Consider the following 23,329-nt stretch of genomic DNA (forward strand, 5'->3'; position numbering starts at 1 on the left):
AGATCAGAGCTGCTCTCTTATGGAGCCTAAGAGTACAGGACTCCTAATTTTTTTTCATAAAATAATATACTTTTATTATTATCATTTGGGATCTATAGGCCATGTAATACATTGTGTTAGTTAGATGTTTTGTGCTTTATAATCTCCATTACCCTAATGACAGATTTAGTCTTAAAAATGTGTAGTAAACATGTTTTTAATAATATTACTCTGCACTTATTTCCATTTATGGTGATTTCATTTAAAAAAAGAATTACTTGGATTAGGGGGAAAAAAGTTGTAAAACCATTTGCTTCAATCAATTATGTAGTTGATGTACGACAAAGTTGGAACAACTCACTCTTTTATTGACCCAACAAATTATTTGTAATGTATTGCTCTACAACACGAGCACATGCTTTTCCGCATATAAATCAACATGGCATTAAATCAACAGAAGTGACCGTTCGCTCTGTGCATGTAATCTGCCTGAGGCCGTTTGAAATTATGGTATGTCAAAAGACCATTAGCAGCGTCAGATCTTCGCTACCTTTGGTCTGACATACATCCCAGTGGTGTTTTAATGCGGTGACCGGGTAGAAGTGTTAATGCTGCTAAGCTGGTTGTAAGTCGCTGAGGAGGGCAAGCAGCTGGTGTGAATCTGGGCCAGTTCTGGTAATAGTTCACACATCAAGGAAAGCCTGTGTTGCATCGTAATTAACAGAGACGGATAGACGTGGTCTGTGTGGTCCGATTTCATACAGTTTCTTTCTTTTTTCTTTTTTTTTTTTTTGAAGGCATGGCATTAACTGAGTTGCCAATTGTCAATTGAAAAGTGGAAACACACATTAATAATCTTGAATCCAATTAGATAACAACCTTATTTAATTGTACATGTAAGAATTATTTCCATTGTCTCCATTGTGATAATTACATTTCTGTACATGAGAGAAGGAAAAATGACATGTGAAGTTGTAATTGACAAAAATTAATACATAGTGTTTTGGCAGAATTATTGTGCTTAAAAACTAGAAATCCATTTGTCAAAAATGTTTTAGTGCTTACAAATTTAAAATGTATCACAAATAAACACAAGAAAAACCTCACTGGTAATAAAATGTCATTATTAGTGCAGAGTCATGGCGGTGCAATTTTAATAATATTTGTTCCCATTAATCACTTTGCAAACCAACAGTAAATTGCTTAAGTCAATACTTTTATAAATCCTTTTTAAAGAAGTGTCACATATACTTTGCATCATGTCATATAACTCTGGAACATATTATATATATTTAAGATAAAGTTCAGCTTATTTGAATAGCAAATCTTCACATATATTTCCAAAACAATCTCTCAGCAAAGGATTTAATACACACTGTCAACAAGAAAATTCTCTAATGAAATCCAAAATATTAATACTTGGGATAATTAGGTTTTACCACATTAGCTGACTTTTTTTTTTTTTTCATTTAACAAAGTCATTCCAAAACTATTGCCCATCAGTAGTTTACCATAATTTATGAGTCTGTGTTTGCTTCTGTTGTGTTTCCTGTTTGGATGTTGTGTTGCCTCTTTTCAACATGTGTATCCGAGCTATCTGAAGGCCGGGCTAAGTGTAGTAATGAGTCAGAAGCTATCCATCAGCCAAGAAGTAAATATGAGGTGTCACATGTGATTAGGACTTGGCAGGAAGTGAGTGAGTGAGTGCAGGTCTGACAAATGACTGCTTGTTAGTGAGGTCTGCCGCCTCAATAACAGGGCAATGATTGGTGCCGAGGCTCTGACGGATAAGAGAGACAAGCAGCAGATAGTGTCAGATCCAGTGTGGAGAGACACTGACAGATGGGACAGTGGGTCAAGTCAGGGGAGTCAGAGATGGAGCGGGGCGATGGGATACATGGTGCGACAGATGGAGAGAGGAGCCAGGGTGGCAGGAGGTACACGAGCAGAGTTGAACCAAAGGGAAGTACAACAAAAGGATGCAGGACTTAGACCAAGAGCAATGTGTGCTTTCTATCATTTTACCTCAGGTTGCCTTTGTTGGTGGCGTACTTGATGTGGTTACAGATGTAGTTGTACATTCCATGGGCTGTGGTGCAGTCTCTGGCATCAAAAACCTACAAGGAAAACAAAAACAATTGAAATGAGAGGTAGGTACATAGAAATCAAAACATATGTATATTTGCATTTATATAAATACTGAAATGCATTATAACTTCATAACTTCAAAATGGTTCTAAATGTTTCGGGCACAAAAACCTACTGTCTAAGTAAAAAGCCTCTGACAAGCACCTATTCAGATGTCATTTATTGCCTTTTGAAAATACAGAAAATCTGGAATATAATCAAAATGTCCTGCTTGGTGTACGGTAGAGTGACGTTAGTGAGCAAGAGGTGACATCCTCGCTTTGAGATTTTAAAAGACATTTATTGAATGTTTGGATTATTTTCATTTTGTCGTTCTGACTACGTATAGTTTGAGTCACCTGATAAAGACCGACACGTCACACGTCAGATGACACTCTGAGGAAGGCTGCAGTTGCATCCGAAACATGTCAGCAAGGTAAAAAAAGTTTTCCCTGCATTTATATGTCATTTAAAAAAGAACTCAAACTATGTTGAATGTGTTCTGTCACATCTGCAGGTGAAGCAGTTTTAACCACTGTGTAGGGGAGATCAATTTTCATCCATGTACAGTAAAAATATTCATAAAACCTCAACAAATGCGTTTGAATCTCATGAAAAGTTTGGAAAACCACTTAATTCATGCACAATGCAGGATGAACTTAACAAAATGCAACAAATATAAACAAGATGCATGGTTTTCTCTGGGCCTGGACTCATCTAACATAGACTGATGTGGAAAAGTTTTTCTGTCACCAAATAAATCAAAAATTCATTTGGAAAATCAAGCATTCAGTGACCTTTGTGTTAAAGAGAAAAGGGACCTTCCAGCTTGCTCTTAGTGCAAAAATTCAAGCACCAGCAGCCATGATGAGTTGAGGTGAAGTAGAGCACATGGCACAAATGACTTGTGCATCTGTGAAGGCTTCATTAATACTGAATGATAAATGTATAATGTATATGCATTAGTAGCAACATATGCCAAAATTCAGATCATTGGCCTGCTTGCACTCACGTCACCACTGAAAATATTTCAATCATGATGAAAACAGAAGAAAAGAAACCCTGGATTGTGTCCAGCTGGGGCCTTTTATAAAATACAATAATTGCTTTCCACGTTTTTTTTAATGACTGTATAATATAAGGCATTGCGAATCATGTCCAAACTTTCTCAAAATGTGCTTTTTTAGCATCAAATCAATAATAATGTTGAAATATATTTCCTGTATCTGTTTAACTGTTGATATTAGTTGATGAAACAAATAATATTTTTTTAAAAACAGCATGTAAACAGCTCATACAGTTTGAACAGGGAATATGTGATTTTCAGACAATGAATAGTACCTGCAGTTTGGACCACTGAATCCTTCCTACACACCGGGCTGCATTCCTCCACGCGTGTTTGGCTCCATAAATCAGTTCTGTGTCTTTTAACTGATAAGTTCCTGAAGCCTCGATCTCCTTGGTGACTTCCTCCAGTCTGTCCACATGGGCCTTAGAGCCGTACCTGCAGGCAAGAAAACATCCATTGGCAAAGCAGAACGACGTCCATGTTGCATTTTTGCATAGCAGGATAAAAGAGTTGCTGCTGAGAAGACTTGTGGATCTTTGAGTATGACTTGCTGTTTCACAGATTTGGTTAGATTTGTGATTTTAAATGCTCTAAATAGTCAAATATAAAGTATGCTCATTAGTAGATGGTAACCCGAATATTAAAGTTGAATTAAAAAGCCTACTAGCAATTATTTAAAACATTTGCAGTGATGAATGCAAAGCTCACAATCTGATGAATGTTGCTCATTATAGTATCTGCTGGCCCATGTACATTATTTTTGTATTCCTAAGGCGATAACTTGTCTCAGCATTGTGATCATTCATAGATGTTGCTCAGCAATGTCATGAAAGTCAAAACGTGTATTCTGTATCTTTTTTTTTTTATTTCAGTTTCACTCGGTTGCAAAAGCAGGTTGTTGAAATTGTGTTTGCCCTCTGAGGCTTAAATTCACTCTGCGGGCGGTACAGGCTGTGCTTGCCTTTTGATGGAGGTGTAGTACTGGTCTATGAAGTCAGTGGCCAGTGGAAGGAGCTCCTCTTTAGTTCTGACCTCGTCTGGTTTGCGGGTGTGCTGGTTGGGCACCATCACAGAGCCAATGCACACATTTTCAGAGCAGATTGGCATCTGAAAAGACAAACAAGAAGACAGATGATGGAGGGTTTTTGGTGGATGAGTTCTGCTTGGTTTGTTTTTCCTCTGCAGTGCTAACATACTGCTTAGGAAGCAGGTGATGACAACACATGGTAAAATAATCCCGTAATGTGTCTGCAAAGATCAACAAAATGTACTTAATAACGCAGAGAGAAGTCCTTTTCAGATCAAGTGATTCAGATTGTGCACTGTTTTCTTTTGGTAGGGAAGCATTTCAGCAACCTCCAAGATTCTGATGCTTTTCAGCTAAAAATGATAGCATCTTTTTGTATAATAAAAGGCAGTGGTATCATCAACACCCTTAGTTGTTTGTTCATCTTACCAGGGTCAGAAAACAGATGGTTTCAGCTGAATAATGAAAGCATGAAAAGGACATTTCCTGAACCAGTTTTCTCAGAGTTCTATACTAATTTGCTGTAAATTCCCTAAGTCCCTATGTGTCTTTAAGAGGTTACACTTTTTCTTGCTGCTGTATCCTCTGAGTCAGTCACACGCTGTAAAAATCTCCTGATTTAGTTGTCAATGCTTTCCTTCCAGTCATCTTTTGCTATTTCCTTCTGTCTGTGTGTCCTGAGCCAATGAACACGTCTCAATGTCCTTTTAAGTTCAAGTTCGATTACCATTCTACCCTCTGATGGATGACCCATAACACTGGATAATAATTTCCATCCTTACTCCACTATTGAGAATCCTATGGGGAAAACTTGTAAATCTCCTTCCTTCCAAAGTTGCAGCTTCATATCCTCTTTGCGAGTACTACATGGACTTAGAGACAAAGTCAACCCTGTGCTCCCGGTGCTTGGAAACCTCCCTGCTTTTGGAGCATGTCATACAACAGGATTACTTCCTGAACAGAATGTGGCTCTGTTGGAGGCCTTGATGTCCTGGAAAAAGACCTTGGGATCATGTGCCAATGCAGAAACATGCTACAATCAACACTAAAGAGAGTCGAGTCTAGACATGCAGACTCCAGGGCTCCGGCTTTGCTTCACCATTGAAGCTCCTGACCATAGTCTGACTACCAAACTCAATTGAATGAATATACTGTATTTCTTCCATTCATCCTCTTCAGAGGTTCTACCTGTTACCCAAAAGGTGTTTATAAATTGACACCAGCTTCACGATCAAGGCAGTGGATGCTATGCTGGGACCAGATGATATTTTAAAAAATCCAAGATCATCGAGTTGAAATGGAAAAACGGTGCAATACATCCAAGAATGGTGGCTTTCTTCGTAGTACTTAATGAATCTATATGATTACTAGATTCAAGATGTTGGTCATCTTCCAAAATGAAACTGTTGAAATACATTTATTCAATTTATTCAGAGAAAAATATACTCAAGCATGTTAGATTTCACTTTCACGCTTTCAAAGAAGTTCACAGTTTACAATGTTTAATATAATTTATTAAAATTTTGGTCTAATTGGTTGGGGGGGGTTCTAGTGTTTTAGCATAAATTGCCCAGCCCAGCTGTAGTTGTGTGGTGCAAAGTGTCTGACAGTCAATGAGAAGTAAGTCACATCCTCTGGATGTATTTGGTTTATAGATTAGATTATGTATATATATTATGGATTACATTAAAAATGCATTTGCTTTGTATATGATAGAACCCCACCCCTTTTCTGCAGTTTAATTTAAGATCCTGACATAATCTTCCACGTGCAAAGCCTTTAGGTCACTGATACAGGAGCCTCCTATTCTGAACAAAACAAATCCAGTTTAATGTTGGAATTTCATTTTTTATGAAATGCATGTTTTCAGATATTATTCCTGCACTTTCAGCAAATATAAGGGTCGAAAGAATTTCTTCCACTGTATCACTCACATTTATCCGGCAGACGGGTTAATGAATGAATAAGTCAGTGAGTCACAGATTGGTATCCTTCCATTAAGCGGAGACAGGAAGACAGAAAAGCGTAAAGAGGAAACACAGATTTAGAAAGAAAAAAAAAGAAATCAGACAAATAGAGAGACAAGAAATTGCTCATAGCTCAGAGCAACCTTGTGTGGTCACTTTAATATGATTAGAGTTGAAGTCAGCTCTCACTTCAGTTTGCCTTCACCAGGTTAGAGAGAGAACGAACAAGCTGTCAAGAATGGATGATATGAACGACCGTGCAGTCGAACAAGAAATTGGACAATGAACCTGGTGGTGCTAAAATTGACTTGTTATGCCAAGCCTCCCAGTGGCACGGCCCACACACTCGGACGTGATCCGCCAATGAGTTCAGAAGCTGCTTTGACCTTTTCCAACAACCCATACACAACACCACACTCCAGCAAACCTGGGGAGGAAAAAAAATGAAAGGAGGGAGGTGGAAAGTGCTTCAGAAAGCAAAGTTTAAAAATGGAAAACAAGTGAGAACAGAGGAAAGCATGAAGAGAAAGAGGTAAAGGGGTAAAGGGAGGGGTAATGGATGAGCACAGCACGGAGTGTTAAAAATAAAACAAAGGAATCACTCGTGCTCCAGCACGTCCGCTCATCATACTGCTCTGGGCATTCATGCCAGCCAGCTGTCCTTTTTGAAAAAGACGGATCATCCTCGAATACCGCCGTGTCTGTGATATATAATAAATCTGAAGATGCCATTACGGGCCATTCATTGGGATGCACACAACGGCCCGTCCAATAAGTCACCGAAGTAATTAGGGTGCTCTTTGCTGTTTACCAATGGCTGCTGTGTTTTGGAGGGCGAATGCTTAAACAGTGGCGCTCACCTTCTGCCTGGTCGTCTGGCTCACTAACAAGAGAAAGAAACTGTGACTGCATAATAAAAGAGAGAAGATGAATGGTATGAGTAGCTGAGGAACAAATAAAACTGTCAGTAAAATGAGATTAAAATATCTCAGTTCAACCCATGAGTAATATTTTCAATCAAATATACAATTTACTTGCATTTTGGTAAAAGGTCTTCTGGAATTGGGATCGTAAAGAACGTTTCAGAAAGTATGATGCTCACAAGCTGGAATAGATTTTTTTCAATCTTCACATAAACAGCCTTGAGGTCTGGCGAGGTTAAGGGGAAATCCATGAAAGTTAACAATCCCCAGTTTTTCTTTTTTTCAAAAATACTGAGTTGCTTGTGCTTAAAATTCAGCTGTGCAGCTCTGCCATTCCCACAATAAATGAGAAGCAGCAGGTGGAGCTAGTCTGAAAATTACAATTCTGCTTCTTTGTCTGAAAGGAGAAGATTCAGTGCAGGTGTCTAAATAAAAAGCAAGCAACACACTCAAAGACTTGGAAATTACCACAGCCAAGTTTTACTTTGGGCTTGATATGCTTTGGTAGATTCTTACTTAGTGACATACTGACTGATACAAAGTATTGCAATATTCCATAAAAGATATATCTTTTCTTTGATGGATTCTCGTGTTAAAATATCACTGTTCAAATTGTAATCACATATCCTCTGCTGGTTGGCATCACTTCTTCTTTCACTTGTGATCAGTGACAGTAATGAGGCTGTACAAATGCTCCCCACGTGCAGAAGGTCATGATTGTCATGTTAGAGGCTACAATCTATTCAAATGAAAGCTGACAGGCAGTGACCACATTCATGTGCGAAGCACCATCAGAAAGCAACAACATTGCAGTGTTGTGATAAACCCGGTTGGACTGCAACATACTGAGGCGACATCATGAGCCTTACTAAGAAATCATCAAGAATCTAAAATGTGAAAGAAAACACTGTCACCTCACACATTAGGCAGTTACAAAGTTTCGGAATATAATGTGCAATACTAGGAATGATGTAACTTGATAATGGCTTTGAAAGGAGATAAGGGGTTTTGCACATCACTACTCATACTGCCTCAAAGTTTGACTTATCCGTAAAAACTTTCTTTCATATCATCTATTATAATCACATCTACTATAATCATATATTTACACAAACCGCAACATCTTGATATGCAACAAAATCAACTTTCCTTTTACAAGCCAAGTGACATGACTCCCAGATAATGTTCTTCAGGGACTTGGTAGTTCTGAAGTTGAGAGTCACCTGGAATAGCAATCCAACTTGGTCGTCTGTCCATATGAGTGTACTTTCAATTGCTAATATTTGTATCGTGTTGTGTGCATGCATGCATGTGTGCCTGTGTGCGTGTGTGGTTTCATTCCAAAAACTACAAACAGCTAAATATTTCTTTAAGTAATTTTCAGAGGAAGCAAAGATGAAAGCTGAAATCATGACTTAATTGTTCAATTCACCTTTAGCTTTTAATTTTGTGTTGATTGTATTTACAATGCTGACTGAAATTATTTTGGATGTCTTTGCGGAAGAAAACATGTGAATGTCATGAATTTAAGTCATCCCATAATTTATTTTTAGTAACATTAGGTTGTGCTATCTCCTGTGTCTGCCTATAAACATGAGTCATCCCTACAGCACCATAACGGGTAAAAATAATCCACATCTATTATACAGGGAGCTTTGAACGAATGGAGAAGTGAGTAAATTTGCACACAGCTTTGATTGTACATAATGCAGGAGAAAATGTCATTCTTTGTAATGTTATAAAAGTAGCGAAGACGTGATGAATGAAGTGGTTTTGTTATGGTAGCTACTCAACATATTCATGAATACATCAAGCACTTAAGGGCAGAAACATCCACTCTACGCGGTGTGTTTAATATCGCTGTACTGTCCTCTGAAAATACTGAGGCAATGTGTGACCATGTGAGTCATGGTATGACCATGTGACCTGTACCCAAATGGCGTATCAGTGATACATTGGTTCTTTTTTTGTTTTTTACTCTGGATTCATTGTTTCGTAAGCTTTACCCGGATTTACCTAACTCCCTCTCTTTCGGGCTAAATACTAACGAGCTGAATCACCAACAGTTCAGGCAGGAGCTCTGTAATGTATGAATAGTTAGTGAGAAGCAGAGAAAAGGCATGCCACGCTGTGCTATTATTCTTCAATCTACTTGACTTGCAAATTATATGTTGGCAAGTCTGCAGGCTACATGGTTTGCTCAGTCAACCAGCACACTGTGTTTGATGTTCATCAGAGCCTCCAAGATGCATTTTCAGTCAGAGATATGCAATCTGTCACCTCTCATAGTCGACCGAGAGCATGAAGATGTCGGCCTGTCAAAGATGTGTCCAGTTTGCCATTGTGACACTTAGAACGTTGTGTTCATACTTTAACGTTGACTCACCAAATGATATTAAGTGTGACTGCGTCAACATGGTCTTATCAACAGTTCTGCATACACTATATTTGCAAGGTAAATTTTACTCTACAATTTCTGTCTGATATTGTGATTTTTGACCAAAATTTCGAGCTTCTTTCATAATAAATGCAGCTCTTTCCTGGATATAACTTGCATAACTTGCAACCTGCAATGCATGGAGGTCTTTCAGTGTTGACGTTGCATGTTCTCCCTGTGCATGTTCATGCATATTCACATCCAGCATGAACTAATGAAGCCACCGAATCCAGCTGATCTGATTCAATTTGCTTTGAGATCTCTCTGTGCGTGCATATTCCCGTTGCTTCCTAAAGTACAAAAACATGCATTTGAGGTCAACGGTTCTCCCCAAAATATTGTGTGTTTCTCTGTTTTTGCCCTGTAATGAACTGGTGATGACCTATCCAGTTGCAGCCTCTGCCTTCATCCATTGCCAGCTGGGATTAGTTCAACCCCTGCAACTGTAAGATTTAAAGAAGTTGACGAGAAGATAGATGATTGGTCAATAGGCCATGCATGAAATTAATCAGCTGGAAAAAGAAATAAAAATGAAACTTCTGGTTTGAAAGTTGGAACGACAACCGACAATAGCACACTCAACTGAATTTTAAAGAATTGTGTTTTGGGTTTTTTTTGCTGCTGAGGTAAATATTGTGCTTCATTGCATTCGAATTGCATCATGAAGGTAAGTCTGTTTTCTGCTTACTTGGTGTCATTCGGTTTAATCATTTTATATTCAGTGAAAAGTTTCAGGACTTGAGAAAACAATTGCATCTCACGGCTTTAATTCTGGCATGGAAACATTGGTTTTAATAAAATGACTTGACACTGCCATTCAAATATTTTTTTGTCTTTCTCTTTTATCAAACTGTTTAGGAGTTTCCATGTGCCTTACCTTGCTGGAGCTGTGGTGAAGGGTGTCACTGTAGATGGTGCCGGTCTCCCAGTTCTTGATCTTTATAAAGCGTGGGCATTTGGAGGGGCTGCCATTCAGCAGTGACTTGATGGGCGAGGTCCTGCCCTGGGCTGGAAGCTGGAAAAAGCACAGATTAACCAGTGGGTGAATATTTAATGCTTTTAGACTGCATCTGGTGAGTGAAGTCGTGACCTTTAGACTACTTTTGCTCACAAGTGACAGTCAAACTGAGCTAAACTGGAAAAATTACATTTTCCCCCAACTGAGCACAACTGCTGAACATTGACGTGAAAACCTTAAGGGAAGAACGACTTTACCAATATCTAACTTTCTCTGAGTACTCAAGCTTTTTATTCTCAAGAGTAAATTGGTTCACCATTGAGCTCAATTCTTTCACATCCAGACTTTGTGCCCAGAAACAATTTACATCCACTTCTGTTTTATTTTCCACTCCAGGATAAAGGCAATCAACTTGTAACAGCAGGTTGATAGGAGCTACCTCCTGGCTCTCTGTGTTTTCCAATACAGTAGCTATTGATTGATGAATGGCTGCAATTTAACCCCAAAGGCAACTGTAAGCGTTCCTGGAGGAAGGCGACGAGTGATTGCCTAAGATCAGGGTAATCAATGTCACATCTTGGAAGCTCTTTCATCATCTCACACTGCATTGTTGATCGTACAGTGGAGCAGCTTCTGAACAACAGTGACACAATCAACATGCCTGGCTGGAAGATGAATACCAGCAGAGTCACACCGGTAGAGCCTCATTGTCATTTTGCATCCTCTCAAATAGCGGTGAGGAATGAGGAAGCTTGAATTAAGTTTGATTTTACACACACACACACACACACACACACACACACACACACACACACACACACACACACACACACACACACACACACACACACACACACACACACACACACACACACACACACACACACTGCTTTCAGACTCCAACAGCAGCAACATTCCAGTGTGCAGCTCCGATATGACACATGGTTATCACCGGGATTGTGGACGCGAAGGAAGTTCAGTGTACCGTAAAGAGAATCTCACTCACTCATCGGGGCAATGAAACTCAGATGTGAAGAATTAAGGCCTTTTGACATAAAAAGACAAGCAGTTGTATGTTTCTTGACTATGAGGGCCACCGCTCACTGCCTGGAAGATTGATTTGGCATTTACATTCAAGCAGACATTTTTTCTTTGTCCATTTCTCAGAACCCTGTTTTTATAAAAACACTATAAATGTCAGTGTACTTTAGTGTACTATTTATGCAAACGCACTGGTGCTCCTCTTAAAATGTGAGTTTGGCATCTGCTCATTGAGTGGTGTTGTGTTCGATATATTTTTAGGTTTGGATGAAAGCATCAACTAAATATAATTGTCGAATTGTGGCTGGCTTAATAATGTTTTGGTAAATATAGATGTATGAACATAGCTTGGAACATGTCAAACACAATTCTTGACATGTGTCACAATTTATGGGTTAAAGGGTTGGGCAATCCTGGTCCTCGAGGGCCGCAGCCCTACACGTTTTAGATGTCTCCTCACATCAATACAGCTGACAGCAATTAGTGGCTCCTTGTCAAGCTTTCTGCAGAGCCTCATCATGATAATGCAGGTGTGTTTGAGCAGGGAAACATCTAAAACGTGCAGGACTGCGGCCCTAGAGGACCAGGATTGCCCACCCCTGGAACTCTATTGCATAAATAATGTACTTCTCTTTAGCTCCTCTCGGTAAAGCAATTTGCAATCTGGTTGTCATAATATAGATAAAACAGCACCAAAAGTAAGCTAATGTATTTATTTGTGTACTTGTCAGTTTTATTTATTTCTACGTGCCTAGTGCATTGGATTAAACTTAGGGTCAATTGATTCAATATTTTTTTCCTGTTAAAAAAAATCTAAAATAGTTCATTAGTTTTTAAGTTTTGTAGAGATGGGAAGATAGTTCATTGCCCAATAAAAGTCTAAACTGATATGTGGGCTTTAATATGCTAAAACCGTGTGTTTCTTTCAACAAATGTTGGTTTGAACACAATAAACAGCTCCAGTTATTTGAAAATCAACACATTTGTTAATTCCAGATCGCATCATTACAGCTCAATTATCAACTGATGACCTGAAGTAGCCACTCTCCAGCTGAAGTTACAGTGGAAATTGATTGGATTGAGTTTGTATCATGAATACTGGAGCCTTTAACAGCAATATAAACTCTACATTCACCACTAGTTCCATTTCCTGCAGTACATTTTTGTCTGCTCTATCACAACAATTTCCTCAGCCCTTAATGCAAGATGTTTATGTTCATGAACTTGAGAAGCAGCTCACACACACACTTAACTGTCTCCTCTAAGTTCGAACAACAACGCAAGCAGCTCAGTGTGATGTTGTGGCTTTTCTAAACTAGTAACAGTACTTGTAACAGTTTTGAACTGTGCCAGAAAACATTTGGTTTATAAACTCAAAGTTGAGGTGACGTAGGTAAAGTTCTTATAGAGGAACAGTCTTGTCATACCTTATAATTTTATGATTACTGATCATAGCACTTTTTGACATTTTAATTTGTCTTACGATTACAGTCAATCATCGAAACACAGAGCAATTCATAGTTGAGCATTTTGAACATTGTCCAATCAGTTTATGATGCGTGTTATGAGTCTTTAAAGGCTGTAATCACAAACTTCAACAGCTGTATTCAGAGTTTAAATGCTGCTGAAGTACTCCGCAGGTGATCATTGTTCCATTAACTTCTCAAAGCTTTCGCCTTCAACTGAGTGAAGTGGAAGCAGGTCCCTTGGGGTCATTGTCGTGATGGCTCCACTATCATCTCAGAATGGGTGGGATAAGAGCTAATCGATTGAAGCCAAAGTGATCCTGTAAACAAGGCCACGGGTTCACATAATTTTTTTTCAGCAAAAGTTGGTGATGTTTCGCTTTGTGCTGGATCCATACATCCAAATGTTTGACTCAGTCTCCATCTTTATAGTGACATTGGAAGCAGCTTGTTCTCCTCCCTATCATTTACTGCAGTATTTCTGGAAGCACAATATATTTTATTTAAAAATGATTTTCTCAACATTTTTACTTAGTAACAGATATGATTGAAAATCTAGTGGAGTACAATACCAAAAAAAACCATACTGAAGTAAAAGTAACATTAGAGAGTTAATAAAAGACTTAAAAAAGTACAAGTACACAAAAACTACTCAATTATAGTGACGTTGTCACTTCTGATTACAACTTTGAATTTCTCAAAAGTCTGTTAAGTTTAACAAGGTCTTTACAGCTGCAAGTCTCAACGCTTCTGCGCTGGTTATCCTTTTCCTCTTAATCCCAGAGGACAGAACACTTCACTTTATTGAGCTGAAAAGCAGAGAAGACTGAAACGTCTCTGGATTTTTTTTTATCACCTGGCTTAACTTGCATAGAAACTGTGTTACCAGACAATGTTTTTAGTGACAATTAATTTCTAGTGTTCCTGAAGCATGCAGTGATTTCCACTGAAGAGTCACAGTTGTATTAAACATTTGCTGCCTGAAGACCGCAGAATTATTTTATCAGCCTTAACTCTTGTATATGGACACCTTTCAGGAATCCCTCAGTCTTTCTATGTTTTTATTTTGTAGTGTAATGCTCTTTATCAGTTTTCTAGTAAGACATAAGCACTGCAGTATTTACATCTGCAGTCCTTCACCTATAGAATGATAGAATCTTATTAATTCATTTCTTGAAGTCTTTGTGGTTGGCTAATTTTTTACACGCTCATTTAAACAACAGAAATTTGCCATCTTCTGTTGTTGTGAACATCAAAACATAAATATATTGCTTTAAATGGATTTCATAGTTCACTACTGTAAACATGATTTTGAGTTTTAAGACCTGGAGCCGCATGTATGTGGACTGATCCAACCTCAGATCTCCATGAACTGAATATACTCGAGAGGAACTCACTGTTTTAGTATCTGGAACCACTGAAATTCATCGCGTTCTGCAGGAATACATGTGGGACCAGATGAAGTCACATCATATTCACAGCAAATGTACACAAGTGATAGAATGAATGTACATACGTAAATGAAAAGATGCACAAAATAAACACCAAAAGGGTAAAAAAAAAAAAAAAACAGCTTTGTTTATCAATTCCTATTATGGCTATGTTTACAAGCATGCTCCGCCATCTGGCTCACTACGTACAGAAGTAGCTGGTCGTTCAGGCCATTTTTTGAGTATTCAATGTGATAAAATCCATGCCACAGGATAAAAAGGAAGTCAGTAAAAGACAATACTGAGGCTGACATGTCCAACTACTTGTTTGGAAGTCCACTTAAAGAGATATGTTGATGCAGTGGATGCCTCTGGCAAACTTTGCCAGTAACTTCTGGTAATTCAATGTCAAATACACAACATTGTTTCTGAAATTGTCATTCTCAAATGTTTTGCCATTAATATAGTCCACTTTATAAGAATAATAGGTGAATTCAAATCTTTGCAGACAAAGCAACAATAATATGTCTTTATAGTGAAGGTGCATTTGTGTGAAAACCCTACTGAGGAAAGTTACAAAAGCACTTGCACACTTTTGTCAATCTTGACATGCAACTATCACCAGATCCCAATGTCAGGCAAGAAACACACAATTAGCAGATGGGAGGCTCCATGGTGCTTGAAATGAGCGTAAACTGAAGCTAATCTGATGAGAATAATTTCATAATGGGGCGTAATCATTAAGTCTTTCTGTAAATGATGTTACAAAGTGTTAGTTCCTCATCCACCCATCAATTACAACTTCTGTTAGGAAATTGAGATGATGAGCGCAAGACAGGGGGTAGATGGGAAAAGAGACGGAAAATGATGTGACTGACAGCCTAGGAAAAGGAAAGTACTGTAAGTCATTTATTCAGATGATTTACTCAGAGTTTTGAAAAGGAAAAAATTACATTTCTTGTTTGAAAGTGGAATTCTTTTGGGGTGAATATCAACCATAAGGTGAAAAGACATCTGTTTCACTACCAAGTATAAAGAAATTCAGTGGACTAATATAAAAAGGGAACATTTACAGGAAACAGTCAGAATTTAACAGGTCTAAAATAGGTTATGCTATTGTCTAAGACTGGGCAGCATCACACCCTCTCCAGGTAATTTTGGTAAGCATTGCAGACAGCAGCAGCCCTTGTTTCCATGCAGATTAAACCACATGATTTACGTTTACGGTGTTTGCACATTGCTCGAGAGAATTATATGTTAGTTTTGTCTGAGATAACCTACATGATAGCTTGTTTTAATTTTCTGAATGCTTTGTATCACCAATCTGTGGTGGACGATTGTACAACCATTTAGAGATGAAAAAACAGTAGTATAACCAACAAATGTCTCTGTGCCTTATAGCTGAGGAGGTAGATGATTCATCTGACTTATCACCCACAAAGAAGGCACAGAAAAAAATTTCATGGATCCTCAAAAGGTGAAGGTTCCATACTTTATGATTTAGCCACATTTCCTTTTAGATGTGTGTTTTTCAACATCAGCTTATGATGAAACAAGAGCTCCAAACAACACTGATCTTTAACCCTTATAGTTGAACTGGGTTTGACTGGGTTTGACTGGTAAATTCAACAGTAAAACGTGAGCCATTAAAGTGAGCAGCACACCTGCAGGGGAACTTCTCACAACCACAACAAAGAACATATGGCCTCTCAATTTATCTTCCATACAAATCTGCTGCAAACAAGCATCATCCACATCTCTCTTGTGCTACTTCATTCCCTCAACAACTTCACACATTTATTCTCAAAGCATCCACCATAACGTTCTCTTCTCTGCAGGTCTGAATCAATTTAAGAGGAGTCACATTTGATGGCGAGAGAGAGATCAACAGCTGCACACACTCATTAGGCCTCCTGAAATCGTTCCGCGCCATCCGGTGCCATCGATGGCGGGTAGAGCGACATCAGAAGTGGGTGGATAACACAGACCATGTGCAGATTACAACTCAGACCTGTGACCAGGCCCTTCTGTGTGGAAGGCATAAGCTGGATTTAATGCTGCACCCGCTTGCCACCGGAAGTATCTAATGCCTAGGTGATAGGATCTTAGGCAAGGGCTTTATGACTGTGTGCAGAAAAACAACGCAGATGTGCGTGCTCAGTTTCTGAAACCACAAAATGGGCCAATAGTATGCATTAAACTCGATGGCCCAAGAGCCAGAGAAGCAGCGACAGCCATGGAAACATATGCATTATACAGCTGAGGAGATTCTCTGCACGAGCCTCCACCGGAGAACAAGACTAAAAATGTCTTCAACTTATCGATCCGGGCAACGTGGTCAACATAAGCACACACGTGAGCTTTTCCTGTTTAAACTATGAGTAAACAAGAGATGAGCTTTTTTTTTTTTTCCCCACTTTACCTTGTCAGCGTCAGCCTTGTTGAGCACCACCGGCATGTTTTCCAGCATTCTGTCGTTATCTGGCGCCAGCTGAGGGGATGTGCCATTTCCCACGCCAAGGTCCCTGCAAGTCACATACAATTTTCTGTCAAGTGTGTGAACCTGCACCTGGTGCAAGATTCGTTTTCACTTAAGCCCCAGTAAAACCACCACACACACATGCACACGCATATACGCTCATGCAACGACACACACAGAGTTAACCAGCTTAATTTATTTTTTTTCTCCTCTAAATACATAAAACATAGGCTTGTAGATCATCCAAAACACTGTTAAATCAGGAAACCCTCCATGATGTCTTCAGGCTCTGCACACCCACACAGGGATTTCTCTGTTCAGGATAGAGTCGGAGCAGAGAGATGTGTTTGGTTCAGTGCTGCAGTGGGACTATGAGTACTTGACTGCGAGGTTGGTGAATTCTCACCACAGGAAACTTTAAGCTGAGAAGAGCCGGGGGTGAAAAACTGTAAACACTGGATCATTTGCATAATGATAATTGATTAAATTTACTCTCAATTGACTTTTGTGTCTTCGTTTGTCAGATATGTTCATAACTGTTAAAGGGTTAAAGGTTTATTTTCACCTTAAAAGCCTGAATTTGACCATTTGTGTGGAAAATGAACTAATTCAAGTGTCATCATAAACTCGTATTCAGCCTAATGTCATGCCTTTCAACTATGGTAAAGGACTGATTTTACAAGTAAACTGAAACCAAGCTGTAACAAAACTCAAGCAAAAGACAGCATCCTGATGAAATCAGGTTTGTATATTTGAGTCAAACAACAGTTTGCAAACATTGTAAGTCTGATTTTTCATTGTGGATAGCAGAGATTGTTCTTGTGCAGGTCCAATTTGTACAATCTGTACAATTGTGGACACTTGCATGGTGACTGATCCAAAACCTTCCAGCAGCCTGTGAGACAAAATTCAGTGCATGAAACACTTTGAATCTGCTTTCATTTGCAGTCAATCCTGAACAAATCTACAACATCTATATATATATATTTTTTTTCCCCTCAAAGTAGAGACATTCATTTCAAATCTTGTAGAGCTTTTTTATTTGCTGGCCAGGGTCAGAGACATCTACAGCTTTTTCTCTAAAAGCTTTATAGAGCACTTTTTATCCAAACCTGAAATGCCTCCAAAGACAACTGGAGAGCATGTTGCTATTGACTGGTTCGAAGCATCATTCTTAACCCTTGGTATGCCTATCATTACATTCAGGCTATCAGGATTTATTTAAATGTATGTGTACTTGTCAAAAGTGTAGAATGAATGAATGTTTTTGCACCTTTTTCCCAAAGAGAGTTTCAAATTCCAATATTACGGCATTTTGACTGTGCAGTCAGAGTGACATTGTTTGTGTACATTGCTAGGGTAGGGCAGCAGAAACTATAGACACAAAGCATGTGTGGGAATGAGAGGGAGCCAGGCGAAAAGGTGAAGATGCAATACAGGCAGTGGAGGATGGATAAGTTGAAGTAGTAGGGGACAATTATCCAAAGCAATGAACGGTGCACAGAAGAGGTGAAGAAGACAGTGCAAGCAAGGCGGAGTCAGAGGAGACGAGAGTTGAGTCTTATGTTGTGATAGAAGAATAACAACAGGTCTGAAAGGGAAGTTTTAATCAGATCTGACATGCTGTTTGGTTTGTGGCACTGTCTTGTTGGCATATTGGAGAAGGAGATAAGATGGTAGAGCAGATGATGGTGACTTCTGAAAGGAGAAGCTGAAAGATGAAGGTGAGTTTTTGAATGTACGTGTTGCCGAAGCCTGACACAGCTTTCAATATGAAACTCTATTTGCTTTTGGGTAGTGTTGTATCTTCTAAGAACCACAAAAGGTCTAAATCTATACTGAAATGGGCATGTCAAACTCTGTCAACGATGACACAATAGTGAGGGGATTGGAGAGGTACACTTAATGCATTAATTTCAATTATCCAAACAAAAGTAAGATGTCTACTGTATGTGTCATTGAAATGTGTTTATTTCATAGAAATCTCTTCCAAGAGGGTCAAGTGTCTTTTTAAAAAAATCAATATCCTTGGGGTGAACCGACTTATTCCACATGACTGGATGAAGCCCGATGAGACTGACAGTGAGGAGGAGGAAGAGGTCCCTCAGCTACTATTGTGTCAAACCACGCGAGACATGAATGAAGGCAGTAAACTCATTTCCGTGACAATTGAAGTTTACATTCTTCCAATCAAAAAACGCCCATGTACATTTTCTTCTTCCCACCGTCTTTCACACAACCCCCACCACACATGGGCACGTGCCAAGCTAAACCGTCACAGGCTTCCTTTCACTCTGTGTCTCTTTGTTGCGAGAGAATGTATTTGTCCCAGCATGTCAGAGGTGCAGCGGTTCAAACATGCAGAAGCAATAAAAAAGATTTGCATGTGTCGTTTGTCATTAGCGCTGATGTATTTGGAATCATCAGCCTCACGCTGAAATGCGAATTAGAACTGCCTCTAATCTGAAAACAAGTAACTTTAGGTATAAAATGACTTTCTATTCTGAGCAAATGTTCATCAAGGCATAATCTAAGAGATGTTATTGAAATGAAATATTGCCAAGAGAGTACACACGCTATTGATTATCTCTTCAGCTGCTCTTTGACTTGAAACAAATGTTCCTTGCAAAGAAAAAAAATATATTCAGCTAGCCATTTCTTGAGGGTACAAAATAAATGCAGCATGATTTATGTTTCCTGTATTTAGAGCTACATCATGAAAGCAAAGGTGGCCCCATTAGGGGGGACTATCTTATTTTTTTAAGTATGTGTTTTCCTTGAAAGCAATGAATCATCAAGGGGCATTAATGAAAGAGAAGAAGATGTGCTGGTCAAGAATGAGATTCAAGGAGACTGTAGCCTCAGTTTGATTTTAATTGGATGTGGGAGTACAATGGCAGAAAACTGAGACGCCAATAGTGGCAATGCACTGTGCAGAGCGTTTAGTGGAGGATGGAAGATGGGCTCCGACTGAGGAGCCTCGTGAGCAGCTGGTCCAGAATGAACCTTTTAACAAAGTACGAATGCAACAGTTCTGCCTTGCTCATTAAGCATTACAAAAGGGGGACAAGTTAAACACACACTGCCGCTGCCAATTTCACACTTCTCAAATTCTTTCTTGCAGAAACGCTGCTGTGCCTGACCTCTACACCCAAAAAAAGACTGCGAGTAAAGTTTGGCTCTTTCACGAAACTGATGAGGAATAAAATGACAACTTTGGTACATGCCGCCCAGAGCAGATGAGCAATTACAACTGCACAATAAGCACACAAAAAAATATCTGTGACAATTTTTTTTTTCTGCAGTATACATTAACAATTACAGTCTTGGGAGTAAATTACAGTTTTAGGAGTAGAAGAAAAAATGGATGTACTTCAATATCACAGTATTGCACTGCATTGGTTCCTTACATTGTCAGATTAATTTATGATAAAACTTTTAACAATTTAGTGAAGAAAGGACTTAAGGGAGGCCACAACACTGCCACCTCACAACTCGTGAGGCAATATATTTTTCTGTGCAACTGGTTTCACTTAATTGTGCAAATATGTAGAATTATTACAGATGCTTAGCTTATATTGTCAGTTTTTGAAGATTTATAAATAATTTCGAAGTGTTTTGTTATATTTTTACTTGTACAACATTGCAATACATCATTAGCAGCAGATTCTCGCCAATACAACTTTCATTATTCTCATCTGGAAAAAGTAATTATTATTTATTTGATGATTAAAGTGATTTTGCCACTGCAAAGAAGCTGCTGGCAAAATACATCAGCGTCTTACTGTTATGTATTTAAGTGATTCCATTAATGAGTTGAAAGGTAGCCCATTGTTCTGTAATTACTCAGGAACTGTGCCTGAATACAGATAAAACAGGAATTATCAAAAGGTGCTGAATGTGCCCGAGTCCTTACGACTCATCAAGTAAATACAAATACAATATTTCAATGTGAATAAAAGTAAGAAAACTACAAAAAGTGGAATAAAGACATTCCCAATCATATGTGGATGAAGAGGGGAAATGTGTTTTAGTGGCAATTTAGAATTGCCTTTTTTTGTCAACTTAGTAATGCCTTTTCAGAACTATATTTAATGTAGACATAATACATGATCAAATAAGCTGTCTAACCAGAAAATGTAACCAGTCCAGTGCATTCCAGTGATAATTTTGCTCTTCAAAAAAGCTGATATTTAGACCAAAGGAGATAAATAAATGTTAGCACACTAAAGTCAGAATAAAAGTTTGCATCGTTTAACTTTAATTTATTTTAATGAAACGCAGGCTCAATGATACTACATTGCAGAAAAAAGATTAATTTGCTGGAAAGAATTACTAAACATATGCAGCCTGAACTACTGTGCATGCATAATATTTTGTGCAAAATTATAAATTTTGTTGCCCTAATATTATGAATGCTAATTAGAGTCACAATAAGAAATACTGACTAAAGGATTGACTAAATATGGTAGAATGTTGTTCATAAAACATGTTGACACTTCCCTCTTCATGTCTGGCACGAATTTAGTCGACACATGTCATTAAACGAGATTCCCTTAAAGCAGGGCTATCAAACGTGAGGCCTGAAAGCTGAAACTGGCCCACAGAAATCACAATCCAGCCAACAGAATTACTTTGCAACTTCTAAAATTACAAAGACAGCATGATTAGAAAAATAACAAAAACAGATATACTGTAAATAATTTATAATTGAATATATATTCAATGGACGTTGGAGCAGCAAAGAAGCATTAATATCAAAGCAATGCTGAAATCTGTACCACTGTTAAGGATTACATAAAAAAAACTAAAACAAAACAAACGACAACAAAAAAATGAACCGTGCAGCTTTTAGTGAACACACCAGTTCAATTCAGAAAATGTTTTCCAATATAGGAATATAATGACTGAAAACTGAAAGTTGATGAATTGGCTCGATCGCCAAAAAAGAAACAAGTTTCCTGAAAAAAAGTGTCAAGAAGTTTATTTGAACCTAGGTAAAGCAGCTGGTTAAGTAATTGAATAATAGCATCTGAAATGGTCATTATTAGTCTGGAGAGCAATGTCATTATAAGAACGGTTTGCTGGAGACCAGCATGGAGACAGTAATTACTTGGCGCTGTACACTGAGTCATATTAGTTGAATTAGAGCCTGTCTGTAACAGCTAATGAAACAGATGTGTCAGGTGGTTCTGAGACTGTGGGGAGGGAGAGTGAAAATGCATGCATTCAATCACAGGACCAGGTGCAAGTCCTTGTTTCAAGCCAATAACTGCTGTCTTTGAAGGGTCCTCAACTTCTAATTCTAGACAGACTTTGCCTACATGCCTGTGGGGAGAAATGAGGACAAAAAAGTTTTAACTACAGGGATCGATATAGTAGTATCAGGTCTGAAATTACCCAGCCACTTGAATCTCGGTGTCCCTTTTCCCAGCATTCCTCTGGCCTTCTCCATTGATCTCCCGTTTGCTGTTTTTGATGAGGCGTAACACCGGTTCGATCTCCTTCAGCAGCTCGTTGTTCTCCTCCAGCCCGTTGCACAGGAGGGCTCCGCGGCCCCCGTCCCTGAGGAGCAGGGGGTCTTGGCCCTGCACGCCGCCTCTCTGCATGAGGGACTGAGTAATGGACGGGGAGGACAGGTTCTCAATGGCCCTGAGCTGGGGCTCTTTGTTGATCTGCTGCTGCTGCCCGGGGCTCAGCGCGCTGAGAGGGGACCACTGGTCATAAGACTTTGAAGGTGGGAACGTGGGGCGCGTGATCCTCACGGTGCGCTGACGACCGTCTCCCGACAGAGTGGTCTCCAGGTGGGTGGTGAAACCCTCGGGGCCGCGGAGGATCAGCACGGCGTGGCTCTCCGGCAGCACGTTTTTCAGCATTTCCAGAGCCCGCTCATAGGACAGGTCCACCAGGGGCTTATTGTTCACGGCCAGCACAATGTCGCCCACCTGCACCAGGCCACATTCCTCCGCCGCACCGCCTCGGATCAGATCTGACACGATGACGGGTGGCTTGGACACCCTCTGCTTCACCAAAAAACCCAGACCACCAACCTTCCTCTTGAAGATCCGCACAGAGATGATGTTGGGCTGCAGCTGGCACACTGTAGGCTCTGATTCCTGCATGGTGCCTGTGTGTGGTGGCGGCGTGTGCTTGTGCGCAGGTACGTGTGTGTGTCCCCAGGGAAGTTTCTGAAAAGCAACAGAAGCAGAAAGAGGAGGAGAAATAAAAGTTCTATTAGTTTTGGAGGAAATTACCTTGACTGCATGATTTGTTTACAGTGCACTGATTTAACATCAATCAAAGAGGCTGCATGGGACATTACAGCTCGGTGTTTTCAGAAGTTAATATTACACACATCATTAACTCTTTTTTTTTAGCTATATATGCACATTATTGTCTTGAACATATGAAACCTATTATCCCACT

The 23,329-nt window shown here is 39.2% G+C and overlaps 1 protein-coding gene across 1 annotated transcript in view; it reads right to left on the reverse strand.

Annotated features, from left to right (window-relative positions):
* nos1 (nitric oxide synthase 1 (neuronal)) overlaps positions 1-23,025 on the reverse strand; it is a gene marked incomplete at both ends in the record, with an annotated part of 43,096 nt that extends 20,071 nt beyond the window's left edge. The window contains 6 exons of the mRNA XM_080500163.1: positions 2,005-2,096; positions 3,448-3,610; positions 4,137-4,282; positions 10,407-10,544; positions 16,847-16,949; positions 22,304-23,025. Of these exons, the coding sequence (XP_080356289.1) occupies positions 2,005-2,096; positions 3,448-3,610; positions 4,137-4,282; positions 10,407-10,544; positions 16,847-16,949; positions 22,304-23,025 (1,364 nt within the window). The remainder of the gene's footprint in view (positions 1-2,004; positions 2,097-3,447; positions 3,611-4,136; positions 4,283-10,406; positions 10,545-16,846; positions 16,950-22,303) is intronic.
* Between the last annotated feature and the right edge of the window lie 304 nt (positions 23,026-23,329).

This window comes from Blennius ocellaris, assembly GCF_963422515.1.
Source record: "Blennius ocellaris genome assembly, chromosome: 7".
NCBI classification, from domain to species: domain Eukaryota; kingdom Metazoa; phylum Chordata; class Actinopteri; order Blenniiformes; family Blenniidae; genus Blennius; species Blennius ocellaris.